Raw genomic sequence first — 19,234 nt, 5'->3', positions numbered from 1 at the left:
AGCTCCTTCAGTGTCAATACCCATATCACACTGATTTTTAGATACATTAATAGTGCTGGTGTGCATTTTGAGTAAGGTTGGTGTTAACATATAATGTCTGAAGATCTACTGCCAGGGTATTTGCTACTTCTGACCAAAATTCCTGGGAGTCTAAAGCTTTAAAGAGAAAATTAAAATCCCAAATTTTGAGCTAGCACTTAAATGAAGGGCAGAAAAGCCTCAGTGATTATAGCTCCTCTCAAGCGGCTGGAAGGACTGGGTATGGGGCCAGCCTCCATCCTGGCTCTGGGTTTTGTATCTGGAGCTCTCCTTTCCAGGGGGCATCTCTCTGCCCTCCTGTAATAACTGGTATTTTATAGGATATTTGCAGGCATCGCCCACTACAATCTGTTCTGCTAAATTAAACCAGATTTATAGAAAATCTGCATTCTCACTTTTAATATATACTAATATTTAAAATCTTACTTATTCTGCATAAAGTACTGAATGCAGCTTATAAATCTATTTGCAAAGTGGATTTGAAGTTTGAGAAAATATTCTTAATCATTAAATGAAGCGTCTGCAATGCTGTGCCACCTTCATTTTATTTTTTCAAATTCATTCCCAAACAAGACTGGCCTCTCTCACATAGTGACAAGCCACTCAGAAGATCCAAACTGGGTCTGCGTGAATTTACAGAATGAAGCGTATTAACACCTATTTTAGATCAAACTCCAAATTCTAATTCCTAAATCTCAGTTCCAAGGTATAATACACAACTTTCCTCAACATTCTGTAAGGAACATGCTACTACAGTAAGTACCACCTCAAAAAACAGCGCCTAATGACAAGGACAGCTTGTGATCAACTGCGAAACACAAATATCAGACGTTTCTCTAGTAGATTTTCAACTTTAAAAAAGACTGCACATAATGTCTTAGGTATTATTTGTACCTAAAATATATATAACTGCTTCTACGGGGGAGGGTGGGGGGTGCAAGAAAGCAAAGTAATATTATATGACAGGGCTAAAGAAAACTAAAAGAGGAATATACACTTCAATTAAGCAAAAAGAACAGTTTTAGAAGACAAAAATTCATAAGATGACTAAAATCACTGCTACAATTGTGCTTTACCTGCTCTTTTTCAAGCATATCTGCTTTACGAAGTATTTTCATTGCATACACATGGCCCGTATCTTTCTTCTGAACAAGCCGCACCTAAATATTGTAAGAGAAACGCCAAGAGTTTATGATGCCAAATTAATGGTTTCATGTGTAACAGGAAATCATATTTAAACTGAAAAAGTACTGCAATTTTTATATAAACAATAACAAAGCAGAAGAAAATGCTTTTCAGTGTTTCAAAATGGATATATTATACACAGGTCAGTGCCGAAACATTCTCAGATATCTCCACCTCTGAATAGCTCTGGCTCCCGAGTTGAACAGATCAAGCTAATTCAAAACCCTCACTTTGGACTCATTAAACCCATGACATATGTCACCCAGTCAGCTCAAAAAAATCTAAGGAAATGTTTACAACAATGTCTAAAACAACAGCAAAAGCTAAGGCACATGAAAAAAATGCCTGGAAGTGGGTGAGGAACTAAAATGTATACTTAGGGAAATAGAGTTTTCTGCAGCTCTCCTTTCTCTTTTTTACTTTCCTTTTTTTTTTTGAGAGAGAGAACAGATAATTTGTGATGAAAAGAAATGGTCTGCAAACCCAAACACAACTACTCGGCAAGTCCCTGCACATCCTCTCCTCCTCCCCCAAGACAAGTATGCTTTCTTCTCCCTGAAACATTCCTATTTTCCTCGAGTCCCACGTCCCCCCTCTCAATGAACATAAAGCTCTTTTAGACGTGGTCCTGTACCTTTTCCTGTCTCAAGAGGCCAACAGGGATTCTGAACACTGAGGGATCAATTTAATCTTTCACCTATGCCTTTGAATATGTACTCACATTTCCCCTAGGTGCTGGTTTTTTATAATGTGCTGCTCCTTTTGTATTTATAATGATAGTGAAACTATTGCATCAGTAGGTCGTCCACTTCGGGTGTTTTCCACAAATGGGGAGGATCTTGCACAGGCTCATTCAAACCCTTCCCAGCAGACTGCTCTCTCTTGTGATCAAGCAGGACGCATTTGACCAACCAGCTGGGACAAAGCTGCAAATACTTTCATTCTCTACCACCACTCACATTAACTTATTTCTAGAAATTGTTTCCCAGGGCCTCTTTTCAGAGCTGTACCAATCTGGCAGGAAGAAATAAAGGGTGGAAATATGCTGGAAGTTTGCTCTTGGAAAGGCAGTGTAATGGGAAAAGCAACAGCTTTGAGATCAGGAAGACCTAGGCCCTGCTTTGATACCATTGCCCAATGGATGTGTGACACTGGAACATTATCTATCCCCTCAGGTTTAACCACATCATGTATAAAATATTAGTCATGATTCTAGGAAAGAAGCACTAAGTAATAAATATTGACTTATTTCTACCTATCAACTCTCCCTCTAGATGAATATTTAAAGCATCAACATCATCTCTAGCAAAACAGAGAAGAACAACCAGATCCCTGGGACAGTGAGAGGGCAAGAAAACGAGGACAGAGAGCAGGTAAGACGTGGGGCTCAAAGAAGGGCCCACCCACGCCCTGCTACAGTTCTATCAGCCAGCACAAGCTCATGTTACGTTAGAAGCTTCGATGTGCTGTGGCATTCCTGTATTTGATAAGTAGCTGTGGTGTTTTTACCTCACCAAAGGCTCCTCTGCCTATTACTTTTAAGGACTCAAAATCTTCCAGTCCAAGTCTTGTTCTCTTCAAGCGAAGAAATTCTGTTTCCTTCCGAGCATGCGCTGATCTCCGGAGTCGTTTCTAATGTTTAAACAGAGAGGGAGAGAGGTGGGAAGGGACTCTGTAACAAGTCTTATTTGTGGTTTATCCCACCCAGAAAGCAGGGCCCCGCCAGACTAAACACCATCTGTTCACACAGGAAAGCACCGCAGAAGGACCCTAAGGAGGTCAGCCCTGCCTCCCCGTTCTCAGACACAATAACCACCCTGAACAGAGGACGAGGATGAACCTGCTTCACAGCCCGCTACTCTAATGTTCCTAAAGTGGAAGGATAAACAATCAACATTTCCCTTTAACTTTTCTTATATACAAGTATGGTTTTTATTTTTTTATTTTTTTCTCATATACAAATATGGTTTTTAAATTTCTCTCTGAATTTTTTACACATTATGGTTCATTCTATTCATTAACTTCCTATTGTTCCTACAAGTCTTGGGTATTTTTCACCATTTTCCTGGGTTCTATGATTCATTTCTCCTTTTGAGAACACCTCCACAGCCATTTCAGTTCTTTCCGTAGTTTCTTATTAATTATATTTTCTGCCACATCTGTGGGCACTGGGGGGAAAAGGCTGATTCGAGAGGTATTTCACCTTGACAAAAATTTCAGAAATTTGCTCCACTTCTATGGAGCGTTTTCAGTGAATTAAAAATGCTTATTTGCTTTTTAAAATTTTATTTCATGTCTTTCTTTTCTTGGAATTCTAAAGCTAATTAATTTACTACTACAGAGCCTAGAAGCCATCCTTTCCTGGTATTTAATAATCAACTTCTCCCTCTGCATGAGTACCTAAATCCAGAAGCACACCTGCCCTCATAATTTCCTGTTATAAGTCAAAACCCTTCCTCCATGCACCAATGCTAACAACTTGCTACACAAGACGTGATCTGTCAGGCTTGGTTTCAAGGAAAATTTTTCCAATATTAATTACCTCTTCATCCTTGAGGCCTTCTTCTTCCATCACTTTTTCTAACTTCTTTTGTCTAAAAATAAAGACATATGAAATTAACATTTGAATGATAACTTTCTGTTAATCTATGTATAATTTTTTTTTTAACTGATAGAAACAGGTAAAACTCAAAATGCTTCATTAAAACAACAAATTACAGTTACTAAGGCAAGTGAAAAGATTCTCATCCTTTGTTAGTTCTACATTTTGACAAAAATTGTTTAAGATGTTAATGCAACAAAGAACCTAATTTCGAAATGTAAAGTTCTCACTCTTTGTGTGTGGTAGTTCCTCCTCAACAAACCACCAACAGCTGGTATCTGATAACCTCTTCTATCAGGGTGTTTCTCTCCCTGCCCCAGACTGAAATCTACTTCCTTTATTTTCACATCTTCCTCCTCCTCCCTGCCACAAGCACAGTAATAACAAAGGTAAACACAGAATTTGAAGATTTAAGGGGGGGGGAATGTTGGAAAAAGGTGATTAGCAAGCACTGATAAAACTTAAAAGCCACATGGACCAGCCAAAACAACAAAACAATACCAAAAAAGCACCAAGGAAAAAAAACCCAAAAACAAAAAACTTGAGATTCTAAATCCTTGGAGTACTATACATTAGAAACTGCATTCAAGAATATTTCTGACCTACACTCTTATACTGATTTGATAAAACTAAGAGAAACAAGCAAAATTTCCTTGTAACTAGTTCCACACATCTGTTATTTATTCTGCATAATAAATCAAAGCACAGGGGCTAGAGTCTCCTCTATCCCTGTCAGCATGCCCAGCTGAGCAGGGCAGAGAAGAACAGACATATAGGGTACATGAAGCACATCATGTGGTCTAGCCCAGTCGAGGCACCCTGCACTTCGAACGCCACACAAGGATGGCTGACTCAGTCTGTAATTAGGAACTACTAGAGACTTATGCACAACGGAATGGTGTGATGAGGTTTCTCTTTTGAGAATGGCAACCTGTAGTAATGAGCTGATGGACTATCAGGAAAAGCAACAGACAGAAGAGAGAGGAGACAGGAGACAGAAGTAGGAAGGGACTCTGGAACAAGAAAAGTTATCATGAGTCAGATGGATAATAAAGATGGAACTAGGGCTGGAAACTCAAAATGTGACCACAGTCACTGCAAAGATGACCAGCTGACAGAAGGAATCAAGCGAACAGTCCTGGAATTTCTTGTGTGGGAGGATGATGGTGCCACTAACCACGACAGGAACACACAGAGAGGAACCTGGGACAATAAGAGTTTTATTTTACTCAGTGAATATTTACTGCAATACCAGTATTTAGTGAAAATGAGTATTTTTATTTAATTATATTTATTTACTATTAGAAATCATATTACAGTACAAATCCACAGGCTCAGATGATAAACAAGAATGTGTGTCCAAACTCCCAGGAAGTGAAAGGATCCACTCCAACTCTGAAGGAAGAAGAAAGCATTTCCATGACTCCCAGTCTGCCCACTCCTCTTCTCCTAGTTCCCAGAATGTCTGGGGATATGCGTCTATGTGTGCACACAAACTGGAGAAGGCTGTACCACTGGTAACTTCAGGAGTGAAAATTAATTTCATTTTTTTGGTTAAATAATTGAAGTTGGGAAGAGTAAGAAGAGTAAACACATGGTAAGAACTATCAGAACTCAACCCTGGTCAGCTACTTCTGGGCTCTGAGTATCAAACACCATCATACTTTCTGACTACATGTTCTCTGAATGATCACACCAGACTGTGACAGCAGTCTAACATGCTATCGCACAATGTGTGTTACAGAGATGGCTCCCTCTGAATTTTAAATCTAAATTCAAACTGGAAAGTATTCTACACTGCCGCTGCAAGTGTAATTAAACTGGTCTCAGTAGATAATCTGCCTGAGAGTAAAGTATTCAGCAGCATCAGCATCTTGAACACAACCAGATTCTTTTCTTTTCTGGCCACTGCGTGCAATTTGTGAAATATGAAATCTTAGGTCCCCGACCAGGGATCAAACTTTTGGGCCCTCAGGCAGTGAGAGCTCGGAGTCCTAAAACTGGAATGCCAAGGAATTCCCCTCAGATTCTTTTATTAGAGAAAAACTCCATAAAAAACCTACCATGCAAAATGATCCATGGTAATGATTCACCGGGACCAAGTCAAAGATCTTGAAGACACCAAAAATGGCAAAACACAGTGACATCTTACAAAAGGCGTGTGAATCACATCCTCTGTGAAACAACACCACAGAGCTACTGACTTGTCAGACTCGTGTCGGCACTGTGATGACAAGAAAATGGCCATGCTTTTGGAGATGCATATTGAAGCAGACAGGACTCAAAAGACAGATGTTTCAAATTTGCTTTAAAACACAATAGCACGAAAAAATAAAATGGAATAGATGAAACAAATTTAGCAAAGTCTTGACAATCACTGAACCTAAGGGGCTGACTGTATGGGGCTGACTATATTAGTCTTTCTACGCGTGTGTTTGGAAGTGTCCACAGTGATGAACAAAGGCGGGCTCCCTCCACTGCACGTCTCTGGTGGCAGAGCCAGGTAGCTTAACACCCCAGCCTCTGATGAGGTCACTCCAGCTCAGCTCCAAAGTTTCAAACCAGGACCCTGGGGGGGAGAGGCACTTCCATACATAGAGGCCACACCCAACCCCACCCAGCAGGGCTTCCATGAGCTCCCTTTATTAGCATGTGAGACCATTTCCCACATGAGACAGTAAGTTCTTTTGAAGACAAGGACCACATCTGAATCCTCCTTCTCCACTAAGAATAGTGCTTTGTACACAGCAACTTTTTTAAGATATCTCTTGTATGTCAGTCACTTAGTTGTGTCCAACTCTTTGTGACCCCATGGGCTGTAGTTCACCAGTAGCCTTTGCCCATGAAGTTTTCCAGGAAAGAATATAGGAGTGGGTTGCCATTTCCTTCTCTGGATCTTCCCAACCCAGGGATTGAACTTGAGTCATTGCTGGCAGATTCTATACTCTGAGCCACCAGGAAAGCCCAAGATGTATTTACTAAATTTAAAAAAAAAAGTGTCAATGTACACACACATTCATGACTACTTCTTGTAATTAGCCCCCCTTACTATACCTAATTTAGACTCGCCTCAAACACAGCTTGATTCAAAGGCAACAGGGATGGGAGGAAAGGCTAGTCCACTATACAAGCAAGTTGAGTGGACAATATTTCTAATTTCTGCAGATGAACCACTTAAAACCAAGGAAAATGGTATAGAAATAAACAGTGGGTATCTCCATGATCAGAACTGAGAATTCTCCAGATTTACCCTAAAAATGAGTAATACACAAATCTTTAAAAATCTCAACAAATTAGTTTGACTGATATCTGGTCAGTTCAATTCAGTCACTCAGTCGTGTCCAACTCTTTAAGACCCCAAGGACTGTAGCACGCCAGGCTTCCCTGTCCATCACCAACTCCTGGAGTTTACTCAAACTCATGTCCATCGAGTCGGTGATGCCATCCAACCATCTCATCCTCTGTTGTCCTCTTTTCCTCCTGCCCTCAATCTTTCCCAGCATCAGGGTCTTTTTCAAATGAGTCAACTCTTCGCCTGAAGTGGCCAAAGTATTGGAGTTTCAGCTTCAGCATCAGTCCTTCCAATGAATACTCAGGACTGATTTCCTTTAGGATGGACTGGCTGGACCTCCTTACAGTCCAAGGGACTCTCAAGAGTCTTCTCCAAAACCACAGTTCAAAAGCACCAATTCTTCAACGCTCAGCTTTCTTTACAGTCCAACTCTCACATTCATACATGATTACCGGAAAAACCGTAGCTTTGACTAGACAGACCTTTGTTGGCAAAGTAATGTCTCTGCTTTTTAACATGCTGTCTAGGTTGGTCACAGCTTTTCTCCAAGGAGCAAGTGTCTTTTAATTTCATGGCTGCAGTCACCATCTACAGTGATTTTGGAGCCCAAAAAAATAAAGTCTGTCACTGTTTCTATTGTTTCTTCATCTACTTGCCATAGATTGATGGGACTGGATGCCATGATCTTAGTTTTTTGAATGCTGGGTTTTAAGTCAGCCTTTTCACTCTCCTCTTTCACTTTTATCAAGATGCTCTTTAGTTCTTGACTTTCTGCCATAACGGTGGTGTCATCTGCATATCTAAGGTTATTGATATTTCTCCCAGCAATCTTAATTCCAGCTTGTGATTCATCTAGCCTGGCATTTCCCATGATGTACTCTGCATAGAAGTTAAATAAGCAGGGTGACAATACACAGCCTTGATGTACTCCTTTCCCAATTTGGAACCAGTCTGTTGTTCCATGTCTGGTTCTAACTTTTGCTTCTTGACCCACATACAGATTTCTCAGGAGGCAGGGAAGGTGGTCTGGTATTCTCATCTCTTTCAGAATTTTCCACAGTCTGTTGTGATCTACACAGTCAAAGGCTCTGGTGTAGTCAATAAAGCAGATGTTTTTCTGGAATTCTCTGGCTTTTTCTATGACATCCAACAGATGTTGACAATTTGATCTCTGGTTCTTCTTTCTTTTCTAAATCCAGCTTGAACATCTGGAAGTTCACAGCTCATGTACTGTTGAAGCCTGACTTGGAGAATTTTGAGTATTACTTTGCTAGTGTGTGAGATGAGTGCAATTGTGAGATAGTCTGAACATTCTTTGGCATTGCCCTTCTTTGGGATTGGAATGAAAACTGACCTTTTCCAGTCCTCTGGCCACTGCTGAGTTTTCCAGATTTGCTGGCATACTGAGTGCAGCACTTTCAGAGCACCATCTTTTAGGACTTGAAAGAGCTCAACTGGAATTCCATCACCTCCACTAGCTTTGTTTGTAGTGATGCTTCCTAAGGCCCACTTGACTTCGCATTCCAGGATATCTGGCTCTAGGTGAGTGATCACACCATCGTGGTTATCCGAGTCTTGAAGATCTATTTTGTATAGTTCTGTGTATTCTTGCCCCCTCTTCTTAATATATAAGTCTAGACTCACCCATTCCTGGGGCCCAAATAAAACTGACACTTGTTCACTAGTAATAATCAAACATTGCATTTGCTCACTATAATAACCACACATTGCAGAACTCAGTATCAGATCAGACTCAAAGCAAACAGAAAAACCTGAGTAAGAATATGGAAGAGAAGTAGCAGCAGATGCTGGTTCTCAGAGGGTAAAATGTAGAAGAATTCTTATATGATCTAGGGGGAAGAAAAGGGAAAGCACAAAATTATTGCCTATTAAATTAGGCTTTTAAAAAAAAGAAGAAAATAAATTAGGCTTTTGTGGCTTTAATTAATCCACCAAAATAATATTCATAAAGAACAGAAACAATACAGATCATCTTGTAAAAAGAAATGCCAGTTGCCTCAGTTTTCATTTCAAACTGCTACAAATTATCCAAACCATTAATTTTCTATGAACAACTAGGTGATTATTAACACATATCTCTCTTTATGGATACCTAGGATCACATGAGAGAACAGGAGAACTGCTATTGCTAGAGAAGCTTAATGCAGAGGCCAAGAAAGGCAAAAGACAGATTTAAAAAATATGATTTGCACTACTGGATGTATTCAGTATAAGGAGCTTCAATAAGCATTCTGCCACACTAGACTCAGGAAATTTAACTGTTTAAACCAATATGTAGGATCACTGTAGTGTTTCTATGAAATAGCCCAATGTTCTCTATTCTACTTTTATACAGGAGACAATTTCCAAATGATTTTCATTTTTCCTTCTGCCTTTCAGCTTTGATCTCACTTCCCTCTGCAGTAAACCCTTTGTTCAAATATAACCAACGTTGGACTTCCCTGGTGGTCCAGTGGTTAAGAATTCAAGGTTCCATCCCTGGTCTGGGAAGACCCTACATGCAGAGGAGCAACTAAGCCTATGCACCACAACTACTGAGGCCACATGCCTAGCTCTGCAACAAGAGAAGCCACCACAATTAGAAGCCCCACACTTGCCGCAACTAGAGAAAGCCTGCATGCAGCAATGGAGACCCAGGGAGCCATAAATAAATAAAAAGTTGCAAATATAACTCAGTGCTCTACTATAAACAGAATGGCACAAAAGTTGGATATAGGGACCTCCCTGGTGGTCCAGTGGGTAAGATACCACTCTCCCAATGCTGGGGACCTGGGTTTGATCCCCGATCAGGGAACTAGATCCTACATGGCCCAAGGAAGACCTGGCAGAACCAAATAAGTAACAATATTAAAAAAAAAAAAAAAAGTTGCATGTAAGTGGGAGAAAAACTAGAGATTTTAAAGACAAGGCATATACAAACAAAAATTTGTATTACAACCTGATCTCTTTTATTAGCCCCCAAATTTACCAGCCCAATACTTATTATTTCAAACTGCTCATCATATGTTAGCCACATATTCACAATTAAATGTTTCTTAACCATCAATTGTCTCATATCATTAAAACTCTGCTTATTTTTCAAGGTTCTGTGATGTTGCCCCCATAGCATCAAAACTCTTAAAAATCTATCTCTGACAGTTCCATTCTGAGTTTACTGACTACTGTAGTAGCTCCTACCAATCACCGTTCTTTAAATTTTTCAAATTTTCATAGTTTTTAAAGGCTACAATTTATTTACAAATATCACAAAATACTGGCTATATTTCCCATGTTGTACAATCCACCCTTGTAGCCTATCTTACATCTAATAGTTTGTACCTCCCACTCCCCTACCCTTTTACGACCTCTCCGCCTTACTGGTAACCACTAGTTTGTTCTATCTCTGAGTCTGCTTTTTTCTTTGTTATATTTACTGCTTTGCGGTATGTTTTAAATTCTACATACAAATGATGTCACACAGTATTTGTCTTTCTCTATCTGACTTACTTCATTTAGCAATAACGCCCTGTAAGTCCACCCACATTGCTGAAATGGTAAAAATTTCATTCTTTTTATGGCTTAGTAATATTCCATTGTGTGAGTATGTATACATACATCACACATCTTCTTTACACAATTCTCTGTTGATGGACACTTAGGTTGCTTCCATATCTTGTCAACTGTAAATATTGCTACTATGAACATTGGGGTACACAGCTTCCTGAACTAGTGACTCTGGTTTTTTCTAATAAATACCCAGGAATGGAATTGCTGGATCATATGGTAACTCTATTTTTAGTTTCTTAAGAAACCTCCATACTGTTTTCCTCAGTAGCTACACCAATTTACATTCACACTGACCATGTAGGAGGGTTCTCTTTTCTCTACATCTTTGCCAATAATTGTTATGTGTGTTCTTTTTGGTGATAGCCATTCTGACAGGCGTGAGGTGATATGGTGGTTTTGATTTGCATTTCCCTGATGATTAGTGAGGTCGAGCATCTTTTCATGTGGCTGCTGGCCATCTGTGTTTCCTCTTTGGGAAAATGTCTACTCAGCTCTTCTGCCCAGTTTTCAATCACAATGTTTGACTTTCTGATGTTGAGCTATATGAGCTATTTATATACAGCTTTTCTTTTTTAATTTTCTTGGAGTGATAAAACCCCAAATAAGACGGTCTTACCAAACTGTATCAACAAACTTAAGACCAAATATCAACTCACGTCCAAAAAAGAGGGCACTAAGGAAATGCAAAAACTAGAATAAGGTATCACCTCACACTGGTCAAAATGGCCATCATCAAAAAGTCTACAAACAATAAATGCTGAAGAGGCTATGGAGAAAAGAGTACCCTCCTACACTGTTGGTAGGAATGTAAACTGGTACAACCATTATGGAGAAAAGTATGGAGCTTCCTTAAAAAACTAAAAACACAACTACCATATGATCCAGCAATCTCACTCCTGGGCTTGTACCTGGAGAAAATCATAATTCAAAAAGATACATGCACCCCAATGTTCACTGAAGCAGTATTTACAGTAGCCAAGACATGGAAGCAACCGAAATCTCCATCAACAGAGGAACAGATAAAGAAGATGTGGTACATATATGCAATGGAATATGACTCAGCCATAAAAAAGCAGAAAATAATGCCATTTGTAGCAACATGGATGGACCTGGAGATTTTCTTTCTAAGTGATGTAAATCAGTTAGAGAAAGGCAAATCATATGGTAACACTTATATGTGGAATCTGCTTCTCTTGTGGCTCAGCTGGTAAAGAATCCATCTGCAATGTGGGAGACCTGGGTTCGATCCCTGGGTTGGGAAGATCCACTGGAGAAAGAAAAGGCTTCCCACTCCAGTATTCTAGCCTGGAGAATTCCATGGACTGTATGGGGTCACAGAGTCAGACACGACTGACTGACTTTCACATATGTGGAATCTAATTAAAAAATGATACAAATGAACTTATTTACAAACAAAATAGATTTGCAGATCTTGAAACCAAACTTACAGTTACCAAAGGGGAAACGTGGAGGGAAGTGATAAATTGGAGATTGGGATTAACATATACACATTACTGTAAATAAAACAGATACCAACTATTACCAAATAAAACAATTTAATCAGAACTCATAAACATTTCTTTGTAACTGCAACACCAGAAGCTCTGATTTCAAAAGAGCAGTTGTAAAAAAAAAAAAAGAGAGCGAGCGAGCAGTTGTATTTTAAAATAACCATCCCCAACAGGTTTCACATGCCTAGAGCGTGCAAATTTATTTTTGAATTCCCCATGCTCTTTTTTGTCCCAGTGAACAAAGCTAGCCACCACCACGTATAAAGTATCTTGCTATTCTGCATACAAAGCTGCATATTTAAAATCAAATCATATATCCCATGTAAATTATGATTTATACCCTCCTGTAAAAAATGATTGCAAAATCCTTATCCATACCCTAGCACAGAGAATCCATCAATATATAGAGAACAATGCATTTTGACCAAGAGGGTTTTACCTCAGGAATGGAAGGTGAGTTTAACATTCAAAACTCAGTCCATGTAATTCACCACAGTTAAAGAATAAAGAAAACACAAGATGATCATCTCAAAGATGTAGAAGAAGCATTTGACAAAATTCAACACCCATTCATGATAAAAATTCTCAAATAGGAACATAAGGAAACTTTCCCAGTCAATGAAGAGCATCTTTGAAAAACCTACCTTAAGATCATAACTAACAGAGAAATAGTGCTTTTCCCTGTAAATCGGGAACAAAAGATGTCTACTCCCATCACTTACATTCCACACTGCACCTGAAATCCTAGTCAATGTGAAAAGGTAAAAAGAATGAAAATGTGTACAGACTGGAAAGGAAGATGTAAACCTCTATCTGGGTATGATTCTTTACAAAGAAAATTCTAAGCAATCTACAAAAAGGCTACTATGAAAGTAAATTAGCAAGTTGCAAGGTTTAAGGTCAATACGCAAAATTCAGTTATAGTTCTATATACTAGCAACAAAGAAGTGGAAATTGAAATTTCAAATATCCACTTACAACAGCATCAAAAAAAAAAACCCAAAAATATTAGTAACAGACAGACAAAACACATGAAAGGCCTCCACCCTAAAACTAGAAAATACTGCTAAGAAAAATTAAATACCGAACAAAAATAGAGAAACACGCATCAAAAGATTCAATATTGTAAAGATGTCAACTCTCCCTCAAACTGATCTACAGATTCAATACAACTACAACCATAAATCCATCAGACTTTTCTGCAGAAACTGATTAAGCTGATTTTTAAATGTATATGTAAATTCAAAGAACCTAGAATATTCAAAGTAATCTTGAAAAAAACAAGAACCACCACCAAGTTGAGGGCTTATACTGACTTCAAAACTTACTACAAAGCTCCGATAATCAAGACAATCTGATACTGGCATACAGACAAATAGATAAATGAAACAGAACATAGAGCCCAGACAGATTTACAATTATATGGCATTTGATTTTCAAAAGTGCCAAAGCAATTTAATGGAGAAAATAAAGTCTTTGCAACAAAGAGTGCTAAAATAATTGGATATCCATATGGAAAATATATTTCAAACCCCACCTCATACCCCACACTTATCAATTCAAGATTGATCACATAAATTTAAAAACTAAGCATAAAACTTCCAGAAGAAAACATAAGAGAATTATCTTCATGACTGAGGAGTAGGCAAAGGTTTCTTAGAGGTCACAGAAGGCAATAACCACAAAAGAAAAAAAAATGCCAAATTAGATGAACAGGAAAGCCACAGACTGGTAGAAACTTTGCAAAACACATCTACAACAAAGGATCAGTATCTAAAGAAATTCCAAAACTCAATAGTCAAAAAATTTGAACGAACACTTCACAAAGGAAAATATGGCCAAAAGGCATATAAATAAAAATGCTGAACATCATTTAATCATCAGGGAAATGCAAATTAAAAAAACAGTCAAATACCACTGAGCATCCACATAAAGAGCTAGTTAAAAGACTGACAATACCAATGTTTAAAATATATATATATAAAGCAACTAGAACTCTCATACATCATTGGAAATACTTTAGAAAAATGTCTAGCAACTTCTTATAAAACTAAACATATACTTATGTATATTTATGAGCCAAGAGCCAGCTATTCCATTCCTAAATATTTACTTAAGAACTGAAAACAAATGTTCGCAAAAAGATCTACACATAAATGTTCGGAGCAACTTACTCAGAACAGCCAAAAACCTTAAAAAGTCTAAATTTTTACCAATAAAAGAAGATATAAGCAAACTATGGTATAGTCAGAAAACAGAATGGTACTCAGCAATATAAAGGAACAAACTATGGACACAACAGCAAAATGGATGAACTTTTAAAACACTAGGCTGAGTGCAAGATGTGCTTTATTCAAATGAATCCATTTACATGTTCCTTTTGTATGGAACAGACAATATTAATCTGTGGTAGGAACAAAACCACAACAGCAGTGGCCAGGGGTTGAAGAAGAATCTCCAGGAAAGACCTTTCTGGGGTGATGGTAATATTATGTCTTGAGAGAGGTTTAAGTTACACAGGTACATGTTTTTGTCAAAACTCATCGAAATGTACCCTTAAGATGGTGCATTTCATTGTATGCAAACTTTTCAACTCCCTTAAAAAAAATATATCTCAAACTCGTTATACAAGCAGAAATATTCAGAAGTAAAACAAACAGACATCTGCAACATACTTTGAGGTACAAGCAAAAAGATTAAGATGAATTAATAAATGTATTAAGGGATGAACAGATCAATGTATGATAAATGATAAATGTAGAATCTATATGATGTCTGTATGGGTATTTACTTTATTGAAAACAATTCTTTCAACTTTTCTGTGCTTCTGAATATTTTCATAATAAAATATTCAGAAAAAATTTTAAATAATGACTTACTACATGGATAGTACACACTAGATCAGTAAAAATACCTGCCACTCTAATAGGGAAGACCCTTTATATTCTATTACAAGTTAATCACTAAAGGGATGTTGCCTATAAGCTTAAATTATATGTAATGACCCATCTCTGATAACCCTGTCTCTCAAGTAATGAGCATTAAACTAAAAGACCTTTGTTTAGCTCATAGGAACAATCATGACCAGGCCCACCTGTGAATGACTGCAGGGAGGAAGAAATTAAAACAGCCCCTCTGGAAGCTGACTGGAACCAGGAAATGTCTGACTTTACTCCCTCTCCGGTTTGTGGAAGAAAAGCCTTAGGCAAGATGGTTCCTTAGAGGCATGAGTCCACCATCTTCTCAGTTTTCTCACTTTCAGAACAAAGTCACTATTCCTTGCCCCAACAACGCGTCTCTCAGTTTACTGGTCTGTCAGTGCAGCGAGCAGTATGAGCATGGACTCAGTAACACTACCACCACCGTTCACGTGATGACTAGGTGTGAGGCACTTCGGTGGGTACTAACATGTGTTACATCTAATACCCACAGCAATTCTGAAAGGCAAGTAGTACTCTCCTCATTTTCCAGATAGGAGAACTGATGTGCAGAAAGACTGAAAGCCTGTTCTAATCTCATACACCGACTGGATGGTAAAGGCAGGATTCTAAACCCAGATCTGGCTCCATAATACTGCTCTTTCCATTATATCGCAGTGTCTTAATGATGAACTCCAAGGTTTTGGTCCAATTAACTCCTTATAGTACCATGGGATTTTATGTTCTTGACCAGTAAACAGATATAGAAATAAGTGGGTTAATAGCAAGGACCTTGGAAATCAACGACACTGTTACTCCACCGTAATGGAATTGGTTAGAACATGGTTGCTGCTCCTCGTCTCCTTTCAGTCATATTACAAATGTGATTCATAAAACAACAGAAGGATCCCAAAACCATGACTCAATTTTCTCAAAATTCTTTACCTCATTTCTCGTTCTTCATGTTGAGCAATAAGGTTGCTATAAAAATTCTCCAGGGTCACTTTGGTCATTGTCACCCTTTCCTTTGTGTGACTACTCATGGACGAGCAAGGTGTTGAGCCTGTCATTGCCATGGCTGCTAGAAACAATGAAAAAAAAAAAACAGGTATTAGTTTTGGAGACAGAATCCACCAGTTCTGCACTCTCCTACCCAACTGATAGAAATGTAAATTGACCTAAGTTTTCTGGAATACAAAAACAGTATTAAACAAAACCCAGACAAACAGAATACTTGGTGAAAACAAGTATACATTAATGTTTTTTGACACAGAAATACCATGCCTAGGTATAAGGCCTTAGAGAAAACTATCACACAGGTTCCTTTTTAACTTTTCTTGTGCCAATGGAACCTGTGCCCCCTGCAGTGGAAGCACAGAGTTGAAACCACCAAACTGCCAGGCGACTCCCCTCAACTCCACACAGGCTCTTAAGGGAGCATGAACAGGATGTGCACTACAGAAGATGGTCCTTATGCCATCAACTGTGTTAGGAGAAACTGGAAGCAATTCAGTAAGCAAATCAAGAAGCAAAATGTTGTGGAGACATACAAAGAAATAACCATATAGCAGTCAAAAGCGACATGAATATATCCTTAAGGAAGAGCGTTGCATTTTTCAGAAAGAAGGGAACAAGACCACAATACCAGACACATGCATTAAGAACATTAACACAGACAGTACCATTCTTTGCCATCTAGGAATCTACCTTGAAGGAATCAAAGACCCACAAGGATTCACACACAAAGGAATTCAATGCAGCATTGTAATGACAAAGAAAAACTACAAGTAACTTGAATAATCAAGAACAGAATTGATTAAATCATGGAAAAGTCCTACGATGAAATAACATTCAGACAATTAAAGTATGTTCAAATGTTTATCAGGCAAGCCTTTAAAGAATAAAACAAAAAACATTTTTCAGGAAAAATATTTCCAATCTAATTGAAAATAATAGGTTATAAAACAACATATACCATTTCACTTTTATGTGTTTACTGTATATGCACAGAATTATTAGAAACATATATCAAAATGTTACCAGTGGGAAAAAAATATTATTAGTGGTCTAACTCTAGGCAGTGAGAATACAATAGATCATCTTTTTGTCTGTGCTTTTCCACATTTTCTTCAATGAGTGTGTACTATTACCATTAAGTTACCAAGAACTTTTAAATTTACAATTTCTATAGTTTAAAAAAAAATCTATGACTAAAATCTTCACCTACAAGTATAAATGTACTGTGACATGGCTTATGGTATTCAACAGATGTCTGCTATCTATTTGAGTTGACAAGTTAAAACAAAGACCTATGATGGAAACAATACTACAAAAGAAAAAACCTAAGTCATAACTTTAGTGATGAAAGATACCTTAAAAACAAGAAGCCCTAAGTTCCTAGTTTTACATATTTGAAAACCAATGAGGTTTAAATAGCTTTGTTGTTGCTTAGTCACTCAGTCGTGTCTGCCTCTTTGTGACCCCATAGACTGCAGCATGCCAGGCTTCCCTGCCTTCACCATCTCCCAGAGTTTGCTCAAACTCATGCCCACTGAATCGAGGATGCTATCCAATCATCTCATCTTCTGTCGACCCCTCCTCCGCCTGTCCTCAATCTTACCCAGCATCAAGGTCTTTTCCAATGACCGGGCTCTTCACAGCAGGTAGCCAAAATATTTGAGCTACAGCATCAGTCCTTCCAATGAATATTCAGGGTTGATTTCCTTTAGGATTGACTGGCTTGATGTCCTTGCTGTCCAAGGGACTCTCAAGAGTCTTTTCCAACACCACAATTTAAAAGCATCAGTTCTTTGGCACTCAGCCTTCTTTATGGTTCAACTCTCACATCAGTACATGACTACTAGAAAAACCATAGCTTTGCTATATAGGCCTTTGTTGGCAAAGTGATGTCTCTGCTTTTTAATACACTGTCTAAGTTTGTCATAACTTTCCTTCCAAGGAGCAAGCGTCTTTTAATTTCAAAAGTTTTCTTAAGGTTCTCCTCTTGATACTTCGCAACTTTTAAAATTGTTTTGGAAATTAAATGCAGCCTTTTAAGAAATGTGTAAACACATTACTACTAAGAAAAAAGGCTTAACATTAAGCAATTTTACAAAAAGATACTGGGGGGGAAATCACATAAAGAATAATTTTTTCAGAGAAGAGATTCAAAATCAAGGCTCTACTTCAATGTCAGTCATTCATGATGTGCTAAAATGATCAGTAATCACAAATTCAAGACACTGAATTCATCTCAATCTTACTATAAAATGTTATTTTTTATGGGGAAGTTTCTCCTAACATCAAAGCAAACTCAAATGTTTTTAGGATATCAGAATTCTTCTTAAACCTCTGTCTGGTTTATGAAGCTTGGGTGTGGTTCCTTATTTGTCAGCCTGTACCCCCTCCACCCACAATGAAAACCACATGCTCTCTAAGTTTGGTGAGGAAATTTTAAAACCAGATTTAAAAACAAGTCTGAAGCAAGAGAGTACTTAGTACTCCTCCCTTTTCTGAAAATTTCCAGAGAATGTTTCTGTCTGTCTGTGTCTCTCTCTCTCTCTATATATATATACACATTTTAACAAATGAAATTATTTCCACATAAAAACACAACTAGAGAGTGTTTAAGCCTAAGAAAAACAATGCCCTCCATATAATAGTTAGTAAACATAGATTGAGCAAATTAATGATTTTCAGAAAAAAAAAAAGATTTTCAGTTGTCAACAAAGGTAAAGAACAAAATTACATTTATATTAATGGGTATATAAAAACTGGAGAACAAACCTTTTGACCTATATAAGTTGCTAGCATGACTTCCTAAACTCTGTAAAAGATCAACGGGAGATTAAATACACTCAAAGATACTCCTATAAAAGGCCAACAATGTTTTTTTTTTTTTTTGGCCAACAATGTTCTAACAGAATGGTTTTCAACCTTCATTCAGTCTCTAATGCAATAGCTAAGGTTACACTGTCCTTCCCTTTGGCCTTTCTTCAAACCCTCCTCCCCATCCTTTTCCTCTGCTCATAAATTCATAACTGATAATTCTAATAACCTTTCATCAAAAGGTACTATTGCCCTACAGCAACTTATAGGTTTTCTGGGTCAACCAAGTACT

At 37.9% G+C, this 19,234-nt stretch overlaps 1 protein-coding gene and 1 long non-coding RNA gene across 4 annotated transcripts in view; one reads left to right on the top strand and one right to left on the bottom strand.

The window, feature by feature from the left end:
• STK38 (serine/threonine kinase 38) overlaps positions 1 to 19,234 on the bottom strand; it is a 41,206-nt gene that overhangs the window by 20,179 nt on the left and 1,793 nt on the right. Inside the window, exons 2-5 of one of the 3 annotated variants that reach the window (XM_020875802.2) lie at positions 16,060 to 16,195; positions 3,767 to 3,818; positions 2,734 to 2,856; positions 1,116 to 1,199 (exon numbers count right to left, since the gene is read on the bottom strand). In XM_020875802.2, coding sequence (XP_020731461.1) covers positions 1,116 to 1,199; positions 2,734 to 2,856; positions 3,767 to 3,818; positions 16,060 to 16,190 — 390 coding nt within the window. In that variant the 5' untranslated portion in view covers positions 16,191 to 16,195. Of the gene's footprint in view, positions 1 to 1,115; positions 1,200 to 2,733; positions 2,857 to 3,766; positions 3,819 to 5,889; positions 5,911 to 16,059; positions 16,196 to 19,234 lie in introns of those variants that run through there. The other 2 variants (XM_020875801.2, XM_020875803.2) reach the window with 2 other exon arrangements.
• LOC110126252 (uncharacterized) lies at positions 748 to 3,788 on the top strand. Its single transcript, XR_002310363.2, has 3 exons — positions 748 to 794; positions 2,499 to 2,597; positions 2,975 to 3,788. It is a non-coding gene; the product is annotated as an uncharacterized lncRNA (long non-coding RNA).

This window comes from Odocoileus virginianus, chromosome 27, assembly GCF_023699985.2.
Source record: "Odocoileus virginianus isolate 20LAN1187 ecotype Illinois chromosome 27, Ovbor_1.2, whole genome shotgun sequence".
In the NCBI taxonomy this organism is placed as follows: domain Eukaryota; kingdom Metazoa; phylum Chordata; class Mammalia; order Artiodactyla; family Cervidae; genus Odocoileus; species Odocoileus virginianus.
Note: the sequence above shows the minus strand (reverse complement) of the source record. Positions and strands in the feature narration are given on the sequence as shown.